Source organism: Xiphophorus maculatus, chromosome 2 (assembly GCF_002775205.1).
Source record: "Xiphophorus maculatus strain JP 163 A chromosome 2, X_maculatus-5.0-male, whole genome shotgun sequence".
NCBI lineage: Eukaryota > Metazoa > Chordata > Actinopteri > Cyprinodontiformes > Poeciliidae > Xiphophorus > Xiphophorus maculatus.
Window position 1 is genome coordinate 20,245,229 of NC_036444.1, and position 21,585 is coordinate 20,266,813.

General features: G+C 38.4%; 1 protein-coding gene across 3 annotated transcripts in view; it reads left to right on the forward strand.

The window, feature by feature from the left end:
• The window catches only part of pde3a (phosphodiesterase 3A), an 87,000-nt gene that overhangs the window by 52,623 nt on the left and 12,792 nt on the right, over window positions 1–21,585 (forward strand). For all 3 annotated transcript variants that reach the window (XM_014473683.2, XM_023352627.1, XM_023352635.1), the window contains 5 exons: window positions 5,447–5,707; window positions 8,733–8,890; window positions 18,673–18,746; window positions 19,518–19,663; window positions 20,563–20,700. In XM_014473683.2, the coding sequence (XP_014329169.1) occupies window positions 5,447–5,707; window positions 8,733–8,890; window positions 18,673–18,746; window positions 19,518–19,663; window positions 20,563–20,700 (777 nt within the window). The remainder of the gene's footprint in view (window positions 1–5,446; window positions 5,708–8,732; window positions 8,891–18,672; window positions 18,747–19,517; window positions 19,664–20,562; window positions 20,701–21,585) is intronic.

A 21,585-nucleotide genomic window follows, 5' to 3' on the forward strand; every position in this document is an offset into this window, starting at 1 on the left:
GAATTGCTGCGCTGGTGTTGATCTGCAGTGTGTCTATAGATGTACTTTTCCTGGCAGCACTCACACAAACAATTAAGGCTATTGATCATGAACACGGCTGTTAGTCACACTAAGATGTCATAACAGGGTGTTCATGCACGGTTTAGTATATTGCTTTGCCTGCTGAGGAGTCATAAAAAGTGATTCTGATAGTCACTTTTACCTAATGTAGCATGTCAAAAAAAGCTGGGGGCTTGTGGGGGAATATAACGCAGATCTGTGGTAAGTCTTTGACTGGAGGGTCTTGCACTGGGGGCCGGCTCAGGAGGATCAGTGATAATCTGGAATTTTTCTGGCTTTGATAAACATAGCGCTTCATGCCAATTACACAGAAACCCCAAAGTATTGAAAGCCTGCAAGCAGGAAAATATGTCACCTTCCATAAATAAATAAAATAAAAATACTTATAGGATGACACAAGGTCACAATAGGTAAAAGGCTGGAGATTCAGGGCTGAAAAAAAAAAGAGATTTCTCTCAAATAGCGAAGACTGAGAATTAGTTCCTTTGATGAGCTCAGCAGACTCGCAGTTGCACCAGGTTTTTGCTAGTTGCTGTTGCCACTAGTCTGGTGGAGCTGAGTGGGGGAGGCATGCGGGTGGGATGCTCTGTGGGGCTGAAGCTCAGACTGCAGCTCTATGGTGGAGCTTTGGGTAAATAGGTGGTTCTTTGTGTGAGCAGGCATTCAGGACCCCTGCAGTACTGCAATGGGAGATTCAAGGTTTTCTCAAACATGTAAATATAAATCAAAGCAACACCCTATCTGTGTTTTTAATGAAGGGATAGCATTATGACATATAAAGCTCAAAAAGTTGATTTTATATAAAAAAAAAACCTTTTTAAAGTGACCATCAACAAGGTACATCAACAAGGTAGAACTGGTTTCCAATTTCAGATTTTTTGTAATTTTTTATTACATTACACTTTTGCAGTCCATACACCAAACTTATAAATGAAATACTTCTTTTCTAGAAATCACCCAATGTGGTTTGCATTACTTTTATTCAGTGAAAAAGTTTCAGATGAGCTCTTGGCTGATGTATTAAACTTATCATGAAACTTGACAGGAAGTACTTATGTAACCCCCGTGGCGTTATGTAACTCACTCACAAGTTTTTTCTCCAGGATTTCCATCAATGACATTTTTTTTTTTTTTTGATTTAACTTGCAGATGATTGGAACATTAGGTACATTAGGCATTGTCTTCCTGCCAAAATAATAGTCTTGAATAAATATCAAGCCTCCGACAAGGGATATAAAGATGCTTAAAAGCTCCATGAAGTCACAAGTATTTATGTTGAGCATTTCAAGTTGAATTATTTCAATAAATCTGTTATTTAAAATATAAAAGCAAGCATATCTGATTTTCATTTTGGATGTGGACAAATGTTTCACAGTATTGTGTAAGTTACAATTCAGTTGCAATATTTACTGCAATATTGCTTACATGTGTCCACAACTTTACTCAGAGGGTGTCTCTTATGTTTTTTGTAAGTACTGTAAGTTTTTATTTGATTCTTTGCACAATGCTGTGAACAAATTAAAATTGCAAAGAGCATGCGGTAACAACGTGAAGTATTTTATTCAGTATCTTATACTCATTACCTCACTAAAGATAGTAACGTCTCACTTACTGCCACAGTGGATTCTATTCTATTCTATTCTATTCTATTCTATTCTATTCTATTCTATTCTATTCTATTCTTTCGCTAAATTATTCATTCAAAACTATTTGAGCCCATCACAACTAATCACACTTCTGCCATCTCAGACTAAGGTTTCAAATCCTTCTCATTCTTACAGAGAAAACAGTTTGTGTCCATGTGAACGCTGTCAGCAAGATATTGTGTTTTACTGAGAAACACACACATGTGTCAGCAACTCCATGTTGCTGAAGAGCAGCAGTGTGATTTGCTGCCTGAATTGAGGCTCAGATCTTTATTATATTTTGTGGTTATTAGCATTATGGCACTTCTTCCAGAAATTTCGTCATTTTGCAGATACAGTTATTTAGTCAAAATTACCTATCAGATTATGCCTGGATGGATGGATAGTTGTCTTTCCTGCAAGTAGTTTGTGTATAAAAGGAAATGGCACCACCCAAAGGGGTGTAACTTTCGTAAAAGTGAATATGTTTGTTTGCATTTTAAAAGAATGTGACGTTAGAAAAATATTTATACTTTGCAAAATAGATAATGAACAGTATTGGCATAATAGAAACAAAACAGTTTGTGTACTTGCTGAAAAGGTTTTTGCATGTTTTCGCTGGTATGGTAACAATATCTTCAGTCAGAGAAAACATATTGGTAAAATCAAAAGATTACTCCAAATCTAAATCGGCTCAAGGTTAAAATAATATTGGGCTTGACTATAACTGCGATTAGTTATGATTGTAAACATGTTGTTTGTCCAGCCATAAAAAGAAGTGGACCATCGTTAGGCTTTTAAATCTCATGGCTGGTCAATTGCATCGACTGCTAAGAACATTGTAACTACATTTTAACCTTGAGCAGCCGACTTAAAGGCCTAGCTGCAATATTTTGTTCCACTTCATCCATGTACGTAGATGTGACATCACACTGGATTTACTATTTTTAGGCAAACACAACATGATAATGAAGTTAACATTTTAGACTTTATTTAAAGGATTGGCATGGCTGCTGTGGCTGGAGTTACTAAATCAACATTCTTGTCTATTCTTTAGTGCATATGTATCAAACAAATCCGGCTTGCCATAAATGTTTACATGTACTTACTTAGTAATAGATGTTATATTTTTCCCTTTTTTTGTTTTTGAATGATTGAGGTTTTTTTTGCTTGTGTTGCCTTTTTACAATGGTTTTAGGTGTTATTTTCAGCACTTTTGTTAGAGTGGATTGTATTTAAATGTGCTATATACAGTCATATTCTGTCATTTATGTGGACCTGCTGATGAGGCTGGTTTGTTAGATTAAAACTACATTTGAAAACCACAACATTTAAGGAAGTATTAAGCACACTTTTCATTAAGCCCACATATCTGTTTTAAAAATCATTTTTGATTATCGTGTTATTTTTGAAAGTTAGACTTGGCTCAAAATTATTTGGTTGCATTTTGTCCTGAAATCATGCAGCAGTGCAGAAGACAGGGACAGAGAAGGAGAATCAGAGAAAGTTAATTTATTAGCTAATTAGAATAAAAATCTTCTGTCTGTGCCAGGAATCTTTCTGAAATTTAGATATCAGTTGTTTTGGTCCGGTGCTTCAATATAAATCCTGCATGCAGTGAAAACTGTTTATTTTTTTGTTTGCTTTTTTTATTTTTCTGACCATTGGGTAAAATATTTACCAATTGTTAAACTTTCTCATCTGATAATATTCTGGGAAAATGGAAAACGTTTTCCGTTCCCACATGTGAACGTCATTGAAATTGATACGCAGGTCAGCTGCTTGTTTCGTTGCCAGTGAAAACAGAATAACTCTGGGTGTCTGATGGCTGTTGTGAAAATCAATAGGATGTATGGAGAGAAAAATCTGATAACATTCTTTGAGGGTGAATGGGGAACATGTGGTCTGTTCAGATAAATTAGCTGAAGGCCTCCTTGCTTTTACTTGTGGTCAATTGACACAAATTAGTTGTGGATTTTCCCTTCAGCCTGCTGAAGCAGAGGTAGCTCAAACTGGGCGGCGAGGGTGGAGAGACGCTGCTGATGGTTGTTGCTTTTCATTGGGGTCAGGTTAAAGCTGAGAGGTTGTTAATGAGTCCGTTCGTTAAGTATCGGGGACTGCTCAGCTGTGCTGAACATGTTTCAGACTGATGCTGTAAACATATATAACAGGCTACTAGCACGTCACCATCCACTCCTGTTAATTACCGCTCCGCTCCTTTTTTGTTGCTTCTGTGAGCTAAAGTGCGGGTATAAAATAATGTTTCTATAAAATGCCGTCTCTGTGTCTACGTGAATGTAAGCATATGCATGTACAGTATGTAGCCTAATGTGATGCAGAAGCGATTAAACGGTTTACAAATCTTTACAGCCTCTGTAGGATGATAAACGGTTAAACGCATTCGCTTTAATTTGGCAGTTTCAGTTTTAAATGGTAATTCTTTGTTTATTGGCCGTATTTTTGTGCCATTTTGTTTTTTTCCCCTGCATCTTACACATGCTTCTGCTCATGTGTTTGTAAGCTGAAAACTTGAAGTGGTAGGAACCTCCCAACAACAGCTGACCTGTTTCCAATTGAAACTGCGATTAGTTATGATTGTAAACATGTTGTTTGTCCAGCCATAAACAGACCTGAAAAGGTGATAAATGGATATCGTCCATTTATTTGAGGGAAAGAACTGAAAGAGGACAATTTCTTTTTTCAAATTTCTTATTGAAATCTTCGATTAACTTAAAGAGATATGTTGTTAGTTTAGCATGGCAGCTTAGGGATAGAAATTTATCCTATTACAATTACATTTTCATACCAGTCGATATCAGTATATGTCTGGATGTACAACAAATTACTATTTTTGTGGATTTTCAATGTTCCCTTGTACTATTAAGTGATCATTGTTTACTGATCCTCTGTGTTAACCATTTATGACTGTGTCTTAAATGACTTCTTGCAGAAGTCCAGTTAATGTCAACGGTCTCTCTGTTGAACTTTGGTCTGATCATTATGTTTTTTGTAAAGAAGAGAGTTTTCCTGTTTGCACACTTCCAATGAAACCTTTAGAGTCTCTTTCTGGGCTTGTTGGCATGTGTTTTTACTGAAGACCAGCCTCCTTTAGGTCCTGTGAAGAAATTCTAATCTCTCTGGAAACTTATTTTAGTGTGTTTCTGTCTGCTGCTTTCAAGGTGAAACCGCTTGGACAACCAGACCTTGACATTTTGTTAGTATTTTGTTTTTATGTCTTCCACTTGTAAACATTTGAGTGTGGAAAACGTAGGGGTTTTCTAATTCATTCCTCACAAAAAATGCATTGCTTTATTGTCTCAGTTTTATTGTTTATTTTTAGTGCATAGGTTTTTCAGTATTATCACACCGATAATAACATACACATGCTCAACTATGTGAGAAATGCATACAGGCTGTTTCATTTTTACATGATTATCTGCATAAGGTTATTCTACTTTTTTATGGTTTTAACTGTCCTGGTTTGGTAAAATAGCACTGACCTCGGTGTGTGAGGACTACCACTCTACTCTCTCATCTCTATAGATGAGAAAGTCACACACTTCAGATTCGCTTCTGTAGGAATAACATCAAAGGTTTGTCCATGTCACAGTTAACCACATTTGGGGAACTGGTGACACAGTTTATGCACCTCCTCCTCAGGTTGCCTTCCTCGCTGCAGCTGCATGCGACCAACGCCTGCTTTAACTACCTGCTGCATCGTGATGTTTATTTCTCGCTTCTGTCTCCTTGTCAACGTGTAGTCCTCCGGCACGACTGTGATGGTGGACATAGCGGTGATGGGAGAGGCCCACGGACTGATCACAGACCTCCTGGCCGACCCCTCTCTGCCGTCCCACACCTGCACGTCGCTGCGAGCCGTCAGCAGCCTCCTAACCACCCAGCTCACCTTCCAGCCGCTTCACCGGCCGCGCCCCGCCCCCCTGCTCATCCCCTGCGATGCCTACACCTGTTCTGACTCAGAAGAGGGACCCGAGAAAGGGGAGAAGACGTCGATACACAAGGTGGGAGAATCTGTGAAAATTAATTATCCTCATGTTAGACTTTACTGAGAAGAACAGCGGTCCCCCCCCCCCCCCCCCCCCCCCGTAGCCACGCTGAAAGAAAACATAATTTATCAAACTGTTGAAAGGTCAAGACTGTTAATCAAGAGCACTCAAAAAGGTTTCATTTGGAAACACTCGAACTAATCCGTAGATGGTGATGCAGTCCACCTCATTTAGGTCAAACATACCGTGCTACACTCCTCACATGTGTTAATCTTTTAGTCCAACTCTCAACTGGAAAGTGGTTTTTCCTCCGACATCAAATGAAAGAACGTATTTCTTAAACAGTTAGGCAGAGAAAAAAATAGAGCGCGTCTATTGCTCGGAGCAGCGTTCTCCCTTTCATAGCCGCAGCTGTGTCAACATGACAGATGTGCCGAGCCAGACAGTGTGTCTGAATGAGCGTATGTGAGAGGGAGTTGTGTAAGGGAGGCAACACGCAGCTGGATGCATTTCTCAGAAGCTTCTGAAGAGGGATGGGTATGTGTCAACAGAACCTGACTCCCACTGCTATTATGCATCTGGCTCCTTATCTGGCGAAAGATGCCTCGTCTTCGAGGCCGGCCTGCGGGCTTCGCGTCGAGCCCGTCCGGTTTTGGCAAATGTCATTTTGTGTCCTCGGGATTGTGTGAAAGCGTCAGAGTTGAACTGCACCTGGAATGACATGAAAACTTGCAGTAATTTCGACATTCCCACTCATAAATGTCCAGCATTAACAGCTTGGGGAGAAAAACAATGACGTGAGGAGGGAACAGAATTTGGAAAAATGCTGTTTTCCTTTAACTGGTTTGACGTCCATTTGTGGCACAAGCTAATAATGGCTTTTACACTAACTTAGTTCCAAATTATTTTTTTCTTTTTCTCTGCTACAGAATAACTAAAGAGTAAAAGCATGTGGAGTATTTAAAAACTAAAAAAAACAAAGCCCCCGAAAGATACTGTACATAAGAATATCTGTAAGAGATTTTAAAATGTGTTACTTTTTACTTGAACAGTTGCAGAGATGAGTTTATCAACCAAACATCAGCAGCCATCAGATTGCACTGACTGGTTTTGCTGCACTTTTTCCTGTTGGCCATTTTTGTCTGCATCAGTGCTCGGTATGTGTGTGTGTTTTTGGATTATGTCTTGGTGCATTCAATATAAACTACAGAGTCATCAGGAACATCTGCCCATCATGCCTTTTAAAAAACTTTTGATTAAATATATTTAGGCTGGTCTCTCGTTCAAATAAGCAGATAAAAACAAAGTTTCTGCAACTTATTATATTGCAAACAAAACTTTGCATGCATTTCATAGGGACAAAGTAAAGCAGATTGTAAAGAGGAGGAAGATATGTAGCTTTAATTCTGTAAATGGATGATTTACAGAATACAGTTTTTGGAGATAGATCAAGACTCTGCCAGCTTCACACACTTATACACTGAAATTTGTACCCGTTCTTCTAGCTGAACTTCAGATTGCGAAAGATCATGTGAGATCAGCAGTTTCGTCTCTGAGTCCTGACTGGGCCGTTCTAAAAGCTTCCCCACAGCATAAATCCTACCCCCGCCATGTTTCACCATGGATATGTTGTGTTTAGGGTGATGTGGAGTGTTTCTGCCGCATACGACATTTTGCACGAAGGCCAAAAAGTCAAATTTTGGTCCCATCCGACCTGAACATCATAATGTGCATGTGTGGTTTGTTTCCGATGTGACAAGCTGTAAACAGGACTTCATATTGCTTTCTTTCAGTCACAGGTTTCTTCTTGGTGCCCTTCACAAATCTGACCTTTAGCTTTGTGCACTAAAAGTTTCCCTGTCAGCAGAGAAAACCCGCTGAAACTAAAGCTCCTCCAGAGCTACAGCGGGTTTCCTCCGTCCTGCTCTGGTTTAAGCTCTCCTTGTGGACAGCCATATCTTGGGACATTCGCATTAGTGATGTGCCTTTTTTATTTTCAAATGATGTATCGAGCAATGTTCTGTGAGATGCTCAGCTTTGGAATGTTGTTTTTATAGCTAAAAGCCGCTTTAAGCCTCTCGTCGACTTCATCCCTGACCTGTCTGGTGTGTTCCTTAGGGGTATTAAATTAACGGGCTCAAATAAAATCTAGGCCACACTTTTCCATTTTGGGTTTGTTCAAACTAAATTAATGCCATGTACTATTTTTCTACCACTTTACAACTATAGACATAAAATCCTAATGAAATACATTAAAGTTTGTGGCGACAAAACGCATAAAAGTTCCAGGGGTACGACCACGTCTGCAAAGGCAGTGGCTCGGTTCTCTGGTTGCTGTGAATGGACCCATTCAGAATCCTGGAGTGATCTTTACTAGGTCACCCTGCAGAAGATGAAGCACAGAGCCAGCCATGTTCAGTGCTGTTGCGCCAAACTGCTGCAGCGCGGCACCAAAACAGATGGAGGCATCACGAGGGCACACACACACACACAAACACGCCTCTGGGAATCTGAGGGAAGAATGAGGCAGATGAGGACTGCGATGAAAAAAAAAGGAGACAGAGAGTGAGGAGCTCACTAGCACAATCCATATGATGAAATTAATCTATGTGTAATGCAATACTGGCAATTTATATAATAATGAACCTCCAGGAGCTTTCCTGCCACAGCTGTCTGTAAATAAACCCCTGCTCCTCTTTGACCACAGTTTCTATGTTCTTTGAATGCCGTTTTACATTGTGGATATTTAGCTTTGGAATCATATTTCAGCATCAGTCCAATGGGGATTTTTTCAAGCTTATCTACAGCTTCATTTATTTCATCTATGCATCATGATCTAGTCCCATTTAGTTGATATATTAGACATTAACTTCTCATACTTTTCCTTTTAGATCTATTCCAGTCATGTTCATCCTGCTCTTTTAATCCCTGCATGTTCCAATTTTCATTCATAGAGTTCAGTAGTGGCCTTTAGATTTTATTTTTTTTAAGTCTGTAAAAGTTACCTTGCGTGTGGTGGGGTGTGTGTGTGTGTGCGCAGCGTCTCAGGCGGAGTCTCCACCCTGGCCTTCTGAGGAGGATTTCTTCCACATGGACGACCACCACCTCAGCCACAGGACTGCCCACCATCGAGCCTGGGCCTGTTCGAAGGGACCGCAGCTCCAGCATCAAACCGTACCATGAATCACTCACATGCAGGTACCCAAAATAAAGCTGATTACCTGATACTGTTTTTAGGAATCTAATACCCCCATCGTAGTGTTATGAGTTCAATGCCATTTAAACTGATGCTGGTTTGAGTAGATAATGCTGCTGTATAGACTGCTAGCACCACAAATACAGAATCTGAGCAGGCGCTGCTCAAATGTTGCAGCGATGACTGAGCTTTGGTGATGCGTTCTGCTTTTATTGGGGATTCTTCTTCTTTGGTTTCATCAGAGTTATGTTTTATGTTTTAGCCTATCTCTAAAACAAACAAAAGTTGAATCAAATAATGATTTCAGACGAGTGCAAAAGCAATCCGAACCAAGCTGGTCCAAGAGAAAGTATTTACAAAAAAATCTTGGTGCATGAATGGCCCTTTGCAAGGTCATAGCACAGTACCTCAATCAGACTGACGCCCAGACTTGGACTAGGACACTTCAAAACCTTAATTTTGCTTTTTGAGTCATTCAGAGGTGGACTTGCAGGTTTGCTTATGATCATTAATGTTACTGGATAATGCAAATGTGATTGAGTTTAATATTACAAAGTAATGACTGGAGATTTTCCCCTCAGTATTTTCTGATAGAAAGCAGAATTCAGGGCTCAATCAATTGGTGCAAATTTTTCGGGTCCTAACATAGTGAACAGCCCCAGACCATCACATTACCACCATGTTTGACTGTCAGCTTGATGTTCGTTTTTTGAAATGATGTGCCCATTTTACACCAGATATAACAGGTTGTTACATCACTTTTGTCTCGCCAGTCCGGAGAATGTCTTCCTCAAAGGTCAAAGATCAATTTGATAAATGTGAGATGAGTTTCTGTGTTGCTTTTGGTCAGTGGAGCTTTTCTTTGACCTCTCTGTGAATGTCATGTTCACCCAATCTCTTTCTTATTGTTGAATCATGTTGATTGACCTTAGCGACATACGGCAAGTGAGGCCTGCAGTGCTTTAGATTTTGTTTTGGGGCATTCTTTGACGTTATAGGTGAGTTGTTGATGGACCGGCAAATCCCACAAAGGTTCACCGCTATATCACGTTGTCGTTGTTTGACGGATGACTTTGTAGTCCTTTCCAGACTGATAGATGTCAGTGACTTTCTGAACTGTTTTTGAATTATCCTCACTTTTGGATGGGAATGAGATTTTTTTTTTTTAAGTGATTTCTGTTGTACAGGTCAGGTAATAATCAGACCTGGGTGTGGCTTTGAAACTGAGTTAAGAGAGTTAATCGGATAATTCATGATTTTACAAAAGGGGGGAATTACATTTTCACATAGGATCAGTTTTAAGTTGGACTGCAAAAGCTTTAAGTTGGACTGCAAAATATCCCACTGGTATTCCAGAAGAATCGTGTTACTGGTAGGCCTGTGTCTCAATGGTCCTCAGGGTTTTTCTGATCTTCCAACTCCATTTCCTTTCAGCTCATCTCTTTCAAAGTCAACTTGTTTACCAATCCCAGATGCTGGTTTGGATGGAAAAAGTGGATATTCAATCTGTAATGCATTACGTTTTTTTACAACAAAAGAACAAGTTAAAGATATCAATAAACGTACTAATCCATAAAAATGTTACAGTAGGTCCTGCTGTGTCTGTCTGACAATAGCTACTGCAGTTTTGATTTATGTTTATAAGGTTATTAGATTTATCCAACAGTGTGGCCACATTTATATCAAACAAAACCAGTGTGAGTGAACACCAATGGCACAGCAGCCTGAAAAAAGATGTGTGCGCAGCAAAAGCCAGAATAGAAATATGCCCCACAGGCAAATGCATTAACCTGAATAACTAAGATGCACATCAACTGTGAGCGCATTAATGCTGAAGACAGCATGGGACCAGGGTTATGCAGAAGTATGAAGGCTCAGGATGGGAGCGCTATAATGGACCAGGCCTGTGTTTATCTGGGAGTTTTAGTCATTTTGGTATAATTGTAGATAGTTGTACTGTACATCAGAGGACAACTGGGGGTTATGTGAGGGCTCAAACATTTTGGTCCACATGAGACAAGTCTAGACTAGTTATATATAATGACTTTCTATCTATGTTTTGGTTTAAATTACATTGATTCTTTGCTAAATAGATGTAGGACTACATTTAATCCAGAAGTAGTGAATATTAGGGAACAATTAAAGTACAGTTTGCTGTAAAAAAAATAACACACATTGCAAGCTTTATAGGTACTTTTTAATTGCTGTGACTTGTGTTTGAACATGAGATACTGGAATGCCAGGTGGCACAAAATGGAGTTTCATAATGAAAGATAGTGAAAGATATTAACACTGCATGTTTCTAAATGACAGAATACAGTTTATTACTGTACATTGAAGATGAAAAGTCGAAAATGAAAAGATGAAAATAACACTTTATTTGACAGGGTGTGCACAATACTGACATGGCATGAATAAGTTTTCATAAATGTTTATAACTGTTGTCATGAAGTGTCATTCGGTAAATAAAGACACTTTTAATGCAAAGTTGACGATTTCAATGGACTTTTAATACAAGTTTTAACAAATCTTTGCATTAAAAGTGTCATTATTGACTGAATAATGCACAGTTGACACTTTTAATGTAAGTTTGCATTAAAACTGTCATTACCTACCAAATGACACTTCATTATTACAGTAATAGACATTCATAAACAGATTTCATGTCATGTTTATGACAGTGTCATGTCAGTCTTATGCACACCCGTTCAAATAAAGTGTTACCGAAAATCCTTTATAAGGGACATAATGTCTTGATTTTTTACAAATAAACAAATAAAACCTTAAAAGATGAATTATTGTCTTTCATCAACAGCACCTTGTGTAGTTTCTGCCCTGTAAAGTTTTGGTCACCTAAAATCTTCCAAGATCTGCACTAGTCTACAAATACAGTCGCCTCTGCTGTAAAACAGCGCTGTGTTTACTTCTGTTGTGTCAAACAAGTAGGACAGTTTTTGCATCATCCTTCTGAGAGAGACTGATTTTCAAATGCTACATGGGAACTTTTGTTGAATAGATGATCTGGATTTGCAACTCAATTATTAATCTGCAGAAGAATTCCAGTAAGACACGTCTGATGTCTGCCTCAAAGAGACGGAGAAAAACCCGCTGGGATCCAAACAACACAGCTCCAGCTGACGATAACCTATATATTGTAATGTCTGCAAGAGTCTGCGTGCATGTGTGAAGTCACACGAGTTCTTACTTTCTGTATTTAGTTAATGTTTAACATTTTCCAAAAAAACCCCCACTCATTATTTAGTGGGAGTCTTGTAAGAAGATATGAATCGGCTCGCCTGAACTCTTACTGCTTCAATCACCGAACTTTTAGATATAAACTAATTTAGCTTTGGCAGAAACTGCCTGAAACTTAGCTATTGTTAAATCCTGGAAATGCACATGCAAAATGAGGCGTGACTCTAATACTGCATGGCCTAGTTTAGAAACAAATGTTGGGTGGATAATTGTTAAAAAAGAAAGGACTACTTTAAACAGCCTTTTTTTCTCTTTACATTTGGAAATTACAAGGAAATACCATCCTAGGGGTATGCTGATTTGGCAGTAAGAGGAAAGGAAAAGTAAAATAGGGCAGCATTTTACTGTAATAAATGCAGAGGATACATTAGGTATGGTGAAACTTAATAAACATAATAAATATCTTGAAATAATTCATCCATGCTGAATAGCAAAGCCGACCAGTTTATAGCTGTGTGTTCTGAAATCTTTGGAAATAGTTCTTTCATCAAGTTAGTAAATGATTACAGACCTTGTCCTAGCAATGAATTGTTCAAATAAAATGCAAGGCTGTTTTCTATAATTAGCTATAAACCATGTTGTAACCACTATAAACCAAAATAGACAGAATTACCTTCAAGACAAAGCTTTGGTAACTCATGCTAGACTAAACTTTTAGTTGTCAGTTTTATCCACCAATCATGTGGCTTTCATTATGTGAACTCAAATTATGCCCATTTAAAGGCTTGTGATCGTATTTAAGGATCTACTAGAAAAGCTCTACTTGATTTTGCTTTTAATGCCACACTGCTGCAGGTTCTGAATTAGGGCTGTTGTAGAAAAACAACAAAACAAGCAAACAAAAAAAAAAAACGTTCATGTGGTGACACACACATGGGATCGGAGCTGTTTGGCAACTGGGTTTTCTGTTTGTGTTCCATTTGGGTAAAAACAAGCTTTTTGCTTTTTAAAAAATGTGATTGAATGAAATGACTGAAAACATGTTGTTACTCAAGAAATTATCCTGCTTTGTCTCACCTTTTCTAAGACATTATAACACATTGGAATATGCAATTTACATATAGTCTCTCGCGTTCTCTCGATTCAGGAACAATTTATCTAAGCTGCAGCTTTCTCACTTTTGTGCTGCCTGTTTTTGTGTTCAGAGTTTTCTCTATCATATATTTGCAATTGTTATTCAGCCTCTCAGTGAGTAATTTGCATCCGACATTTGGAAATGGTAGAATGGAAATATAACTTGCCCGCCAAGCCCCCAGAACCTTAAAAATCCATCTTAAAGAGGCAATTACTGATTAATCATCAGATTGTTGCCTGGAGTTTGGAAATGAGATGTCAAGAAAAAAAAAAAAATCAGGCTTAGGTTATACATGTGATTTTTTTTTCTTTCTTAGGGTTATGATTTAATGCATTTTCCCAGCAACTATAAAGTCTGAGTTGGTCATAATTCTTTACATTTACTGCTGGTAACAGAATTACTTAAACAAAGCAAGATTACAACCCAGATTAAGAGTTGACAGACTCTCCGTTGCTCCAATAAGAGACTCCTCAGGATGGGTCCACAGGGTTTCATCTGACGTCATTTTGTTTACTGGGTTGTTTTCTACATTCCCCCCTTTTTCTCAAGAGTCTTCAGCTATAAAAAAACAAAAAAAAAAAAACTATGTGGGCTGCTTCTGTCTATGACTTGTTTGGCTCTGTTTGACAGCGTGATACTCAAGCAACATCTGTAAATGTAGGCACACCGAGCTGACTCTCTACACAAAGCTCTGTCCCCTGGACTCAATCAGTCACTCAGCCCAGCAGAGGGCCTCAGCTATACCCACTTATGGTGGTGAGAGTGTAAACAAACACCTGGGCTTTTCCCCCAGTCACCACAACCCTGCAATTAACACACACACACACACACCAGCACACACGCGCGTGTCTGTACGAGCTGTCGCAGCTGCTGCTTCTGGTGCAGGTTATGGAGCATTTCAAGTGTACTGAGTGACTATTGGTTTGGTTTACTGAAATTTCTTGTCAGCTGCTCTTTAGCTGATTTTCAGCCGTGCCGAAAATGAAAAGAAAAACAAGATGGTTCAGTATTAAAATAAACTGCTGTTAAACATGTCCAGTGCCTTCTAAAAACAGCTTGTTCCTGATGACTGGTTAATCGACAACATGAAGAAAAAACAACAACACAAATTCTCAAGCTAAGCTTTTACACGACGACAGAAAGAGTCGGCATAATTTCTTTTCTTATTTATGTACAGCCTTTTTTGTCTTTTCTTTTTTCAATTCGTCTGGCCAAGGAATTTGTTATATATAAATCTCTTAGGAGATCAAACGGAGCAAAGGAATAATCTGTCCTCATGTGTCCTTAGAGAGAAAACTGGAAAACATGGACGAAGAGAACACATGAAGGGGAGGTTTGGAGGGGGAAAAAAATTAACACATGGTTTCAATTCCCCCGTTCTCTACTCCTCATCAAATCTGCGCGATCTTAATTGGGACATTAAGCGTCTCCTTTCCTGCACACTTTTTTCCATCCTGTCAGCCTTTAGTGACGTGCAGGAACAACACCGACTTCAAAAGCAGCAACATCGGCTTGTTATCGGACAGTGCTTGTTGAAAAGGGAGCGAGCGATACCTTCCATTTGCCTCAGTCGGAGCCACGGCGCTGTTATCTTCTTCACGTCATCTAGCTCAAGAGTAGGCAGATTACTGGAAGCAGAAATAATGGCTGCTGTGTTTATCGTGGCTTGGACAATGTCCGTTTGGGCTCTGAACCAAAGATAATCTGTCAACCTGCTGCGAGGAAGGCAGTCTGAAATCTGGGAGTAAAAGGCAACAGAAGAGGGAGCAAACAGAGGCCAGCTGGAGTTTACAGCTGGAGTCTGCAGCCAAAACTTTTATGTCTAAAAAAATCCCAATTAGAGCAAGAAGCAAATTAACACATAGTTCTCTTGAAAATAAAATGAATGGGTTGAAACCACGGCAAAAAATAAATATTTTTTCTTTTCTTACGGTCTGGCTTGGACAAAGTTTATTGCAGATGAAACTAAAGATTTTTTTTGTTTGTTTTAGGTAAATTAGGATCGGCATTATTATTTTTATTTGCTAAAAGATAGAATAATGAGAGAGAGAGACTTTTGTTTTTATATAGTTTATAATTATCTTTTATATTTACTAATATAAATAAGCCTTTAAGTTGGCAAAAAAGATGATGCAAAGCATCTAATTCACAAAATCCGAGTGAACTGGAAGCACACCTGTATTTTAGAGAACAACACAAGCCTTTTGCTTCTTCTTATCAAATAAAGCAAAAGGAAATCAGTCATGATATCAGGAGAATTATTGACCACCAAAAGTCTGGTTCGTTCTAGGGTGCCATTTCCGAATTCCTTAAAGTTCGACGTTCATCTGTTGTTCCGGATCATGACGTTCGTTGCGCTAGAGATCAGCCTGTTGCAGCACAAAACGTGCAAATCCTCTGTACAAAACCAAAAGCCCCTGTGAAAATTCTCTCGAAAGCTCTTAAGAAAGTAACATTTTGCAGTAAAATGAATCAACATGGACTGAAAAGCCACAAAAAGCCATTTTATAAAAAAAAAAAAGAACGATTCTAGTTTAGAAATGCAGTCAGCGGCAAATATAATCTTTGGAGTTGTGTCCTTTTTGTATGGTGAAACTAAAATTTAGATGTTTGGCTAAAATGACTATTGTTACATGAGGAGGAAAAAGCAGGACTCCTGCAGGTCGAACGACGTCATCCAAGATGTTCTGTACAAAGGTAGTGACATCATGTTGCGGGATGCTGGAGAGACGCTTCATAAAAAAGCTGACATCATGTGGAAATACTGAAGCAACATCTTAAGACATCAACCACCAAGTTAAAGCTTGAGCTCAAATTGGTCTTTCAAATGGACAAAGACTGAGCATCTCATCAAACCAGTTACCTTAAGAATGACACAACATTACCTTATTCAGGCATTTAGCTGTTAGAAATTATTTTGGTGATCATACTTGACGTATAAAAGGAAAAGTTTATTTGATTTAAAGTTAGACAGAGGGGTAAAAAAGGTGTGCAGATTTACAGGTGAATGTCGAGCGTGTGCACTGTAAATTGGGAAGCAACACATTCCTTCATCCATTTACATTCTCCCCACAAACACATTCTTACGCGGCAGATAAATGTTATTTCTAGCAGACGGGCTTTCAGCTTATGCATACTGGAATGTGTATTATGTTTTTACAATGCTTGCAGACGTCCCACTGAGACAGTTAAATTACTGTAACTGCTCCAGTTTTTCAGCGATAAAAGCAGAGTGACTTGACACTTGACTGACAGACTGTGCGAGTGAAAACAACCAGCCTCCTTATTTACATTTTGTGCTGGAGGCTCGGTGTCAGAACTCAAGGTTGTTCTGGTGCATTAGCAGGAAGGCAAAAGTGTCTGCCAGTTCTGCAACTTTCATTAAAGCTAAACCTTTTAGGCCAAACGCTCTGCGGCCGACGCAGACTCTTGCTCCCCTGACAATAATGTTCTAACTGTTCACCTGCCAAACTATCTAACTATTTTATATTCCACACCTGTGATGTATTAGACGCAGTGGTCCGGCCTGATCATGCAAACACAACAGTACACTCCTTGTTAGAGCCCCGGGTCCATTGTAGTGGGAGGGTTTGGCCCGAAAGTGTTCCAGAAACACTTTATCAGAAGGAGATAGACACACTGCGGGCTTTTGTGCTCCCTGTGACACAACACTCTAACGGCAGGCATTTCCTTAGCTCAGAAGGAAGGTTTTACAACATTTAGGGTGAAGTATTTTAATTGAAACCACCTACAGCCTGGCGGTAGCCTCAGCAGAGACACATGGAAAACCGTTGAGGCTCCCTGCGGTGTCAACATCCCTCTTTCAAAACGCGTGACACTTGTCGTTTGATTTATGTTTCAATTCAACGCTTGTGACGGTCTTCATCTGTCTGCCAGTTCGTGGCTTGCAGTAGGTTGCTCATGTGGCTGAAGTTGCTCTCCCATAAATAACAAATAGAGCGGGCATGTCTGCTAATGAGTCATTCATAACAAAGCCAGCACTGGCGAATGCTTCAGGTTTGTTTGGTTGTTTATTCTCATCGTTTTTATGTTAATGCCTGCATTAATTATGCTAATTAATTGCCGTTTTCTTGGAACATCTGTAAATGTTGAGTTGGACAGCAGCGCTGGAATCCCAGTTAAGTTTACTTGACAGCTTCTGCGGTTAGTTATCAAAGCCTGACTACTGAATAGCATCAGTTTTGCTCTTTTGGCTCAACCACAGACAGCCAGATGTAACATGCTCTACTACCACTGATCCATTTTGTTTTGTTGTTAATTTCATATTTAAACATTTGCATCAAAACCTCATATTATGGTATTCATTACATCCAGTTTCATTTTATTCAGTGTTGTCAAATTTCTCCTCTATACTCTCAGTCACAATTCGTTGCAAAAGTATTCAGCTTTCTTTACAACAGCAATCCTCTTAAACTTCCAATTTCAATTTATTTTGTTGGGATTTTATGCGATAGAACAACATAAAATGATTGTAAAGTAGGAAGAAAATGATATGGTTTTCAATAAATGTTACCATTAACACTTAGCATGTATTCAGTCCCCTTTGTGTTGATACTGCAAAATGAAAGTTTGGTTATCTCAGTGTCTAAATGTAACTGTTGCATGCCTTTTATGGGAAATTTGGGGAACTAGCATACTAACAATATTTTTAACAATAAGTAACACACCAGGAAGTTTAGGGATAAATCTGTGGAGAATATGGCGGCAACAATATGCTGTGGGGTTGCCGTACTTCAGCAGAGACAAGGAGAGAAAACAATTCCTGCTACAAAAAAAGCTTTAGATTTTGCCTGGTGTTCACTATTCAGCCGGATGACAACCTCAAAAATACAGCCTGAGCTGAAATAGAAATGTTTGTGTACAAGGGAATTGAAAATGGCCCTGTCAAATTATACGCCTAAGTTCAATTCAAACGCTATTGCAAAACTTAATTGTTCTAGGAGAGCTTGAACTAATGTGCTAACAAGAACGGCCAAAAACTGCAGTTTTCAGATGTGCAAAGCTGGTTGGGACAGACCCAAAAGAACAGACCCAAAATTTACCAAAGCAGGGAAAGAAGCAGTGACTCATTGAGGCTAAATTCAAATACATGACACATTTCCAGGCTTTTTATTGTACAAAACTTTGGAAAACAACCATCATTTTCTTTCCACTTGGGCCATATGCACTAAAGAAGTTAGTGCCTTCTTTTAATTTAGATTAAATTAAATTTTAATTTAGATTAAAAGAAGGCACTAAAAAATGTTGATTTTTAAATTTAGATTAAAAAATCTACATTTTTTAAATCTAAAATTTAGATTTTAGCTAAATCTCTGTTAGCTAAGTCTAACAGAGATTTAGCTAGATAGTAGCTAAATCTCTGTTGTATTAGAAATATGCAGTAGAATAAATAAAGATTTGTTTGATGTATGTATGTAACCTTCTTTTCTGCAGTTGTGGGAGACCGTACATCAGGCTGACCCACGGAGAGGGCTCTATAGATAAGGGAGACAGGACACCACGAACAGGTAGTGGCATAACGGAGCGGTGTGTTTAGCATCTTTCTTTTGTCAGATAAAGGAGATGCAGGCAGTTTTACAACAATCGTGGTAAACTGAAGAAAATTCCTTTTGTTGTTGTTTTATAAGAAAGTGTACCTTCATTTCTGACATCTACAAAAATTTATGTTTCTGTATAAATGGTGTTCTTTAACTTTTAGTTTTTTATTATGAGATTCAAGCCAATTGAATTCTTCAAATCTAAGAGATTTTAAATAAAATGACTTCCTGCTTTATTGGTATATATTAAAGAACTGCACAAGATGCTCAATATAAACACTACCAGGATTAGTGGTCAATAGAAAATGTCTCAGATCTATCTGAGTGTATATTAAGAGTAAAATTCCCATTAAAATTTATTAGAGAAATACTAATGTGTTTTAATCTTTCAATTAAATTACCAGTGAATACCTTACTAAACAATAGTCTAGTCTAGTGTGGACATGAATGCAGTTCAGTTAGCTTTAGTTATTTTCATGGCTCTAGTTCACAGCAAATGTCATCTCAAAGCACAAGATAAGCAGATCCAATAGGATCAAGTTTAGTTTAAATCGAACTTATTCAAATAAAGTTGAATTATCTAGTTCGGAGTCAGGTTAGATACACACCAATACAGGCCAGTTCGGCTGATTATGTAATGCCAGCTGACAAACGGAGATCTCTGTGAGGAAGGTGAGTTGATTACAGCGAGTCACGGATTTTGCAGCAATCCGACATCTCTTTGTTTTTCTGTATTGACAGAGGACCCTGTAGTTGTGTCATCAGACTACGACAGCACCCACGAAGCCAACCACAGTGACAGCAGTGATGTAGCACAAACAGAGGACACAGAAAAGGGGAAAAACCCCTCCCAGAATGTCATCCTCCATGCACTAATACCTCCTGAAGTGAGTCAAAGCACACACGTTCAAAACCATCTCTTTAATGTCAGAATAGGATGCCGTACGATGCGGAAACACAGTGGGGGAAAAAAAAGCCTGCACACCCCTATAAAAATGGCAGCTAAAAAAGTGATGTTGATTTTAAGAGCTTCTTAAGTTCTCTTAAGACTTCCTCCACTTTTACAAACGTCTTCTTCCATCTGAAGAACAGCATCGCCATCCACCGCCATCTTTTATGATGGATGCGGTGACGTTTTGGTGATGCGCTGTGGCCACATGTTCCAGTTTGGTTTTATTTGACCATAAAATTGTCTTCCGTTTGGCTTGGGGATATTTCTGCCAGATCTGTAAGTTCTTTTGAGAAGAAAAGAACTTCTATCTGTCAACACGACTCCTGAGTCCAAACACATGGAAATTATAGGAGACTAATGTAACCAGTGAACAGGAGCTACCAGAAAATCCTGCAGTTTCTTCCATTCTGTCAGAGTCTTGAAGGTTTTCCACATCAGATTATGTTTAGTCAACAAATGATAGAGAAAAGTACAGATGTATAATAGTAATGCTACTGTTCCACATATGTTCTCCAATTATTGTCTTTACTGTACCATTAAAGACATAAAATGCTGTGAATTGTTGCTTTGTACAGTGAGAGATTTTTGGTGCAGGTTATTACAACTTCTTTTTTAAAAGTTGTTTCCTTTTATTAGATGTTTGTTTTTATTTATACACTGAAGTTGGTAAAAAAAAATAAATTCTGTAAATATTTCAATTTTCCAACATTTAACAACACAAAAATAATTTTACCATAAATGTGCATACTTTTCAGATCCAGTGTACATGTATATGGTTTGTGCCATTGAGAAATGTATTCTTTAAAACATTTTCATTATGTGTTTTTTGTACAGGACAAACCCATTCTGGCACAAGAGCCATTACTAATGGAAGACCTGGAGCCTTTAATGAGTCAATTAAATAATTGGAACTTTCCTATTTTCACTCTAATGGAGAAGACAAATGGAAAATGTGGGAGGATCCTTAGTCAGGTGAGAACATTAAAAAACACAAAGAAGTAAAATCCAAGATGAATTAGTGCAATCCTCACTTCTTATTAAAGATATTAACAAGAATCCAACACAGTTGAAGACTTTATTTTCTTCTTCATAAAGCAACAACTATTACATTACCAACACAACGCAACACAGTTTTACTCCTCCTGTGTTTCTGGCTCAGAATCAAAAAGAAGAACATTTAAGACAAATGAAAAACACAGCCTCATTAATAAATAAGAGCATGTTTATAGGACATCAGATGAACACTAAATCCCACAGATCCACAGTTGTTGTTCTCTCACGATGATGTACGAGGAGAGAACTTCTTTCTCCAAATGAACAACTGTCTGCCAGGTGCTTCAGACTTGGCTTGGGGTTTGTCATTAAAAACTGTGTGTCTGGGATCACTCTGAAGGAGTCTGCATAATGTAAAGGTCTCTGGGTGATTTGCAAGGGAGAGGAAAGCAATCTTCTTCATAAGGAAACTGCTGAACATCATTTTAGGAGAAGCTATACATTTTTAAGAGCCAGCATTGGTCAGATGAGACCAAGATGCATTTGTGACGTGTGCAAACCTGACTGGTGCTCTGCAGTAAACGTGTAGCAATTCACAAAGGTGGGAGTATAATTATATTTTCATATTTGACTGTCTTTGTCCCAAAGGCTCCTAGGAGCAAAAACTACCCTGAGATAATGACCAAAAACACACACACACACAAATCTTTACTTTCTGATGTTTCAGCTGAATATGTTGTAGAAAACAATAGAATAGGCAAGAATAGAATAGAAAATATCTTGTTGTTGACTCACAGAGATACAGTAAAGATTAACAACAATTTATAAAAGGGTTATGACCAAATAAGCAACAATGTAAGGTTA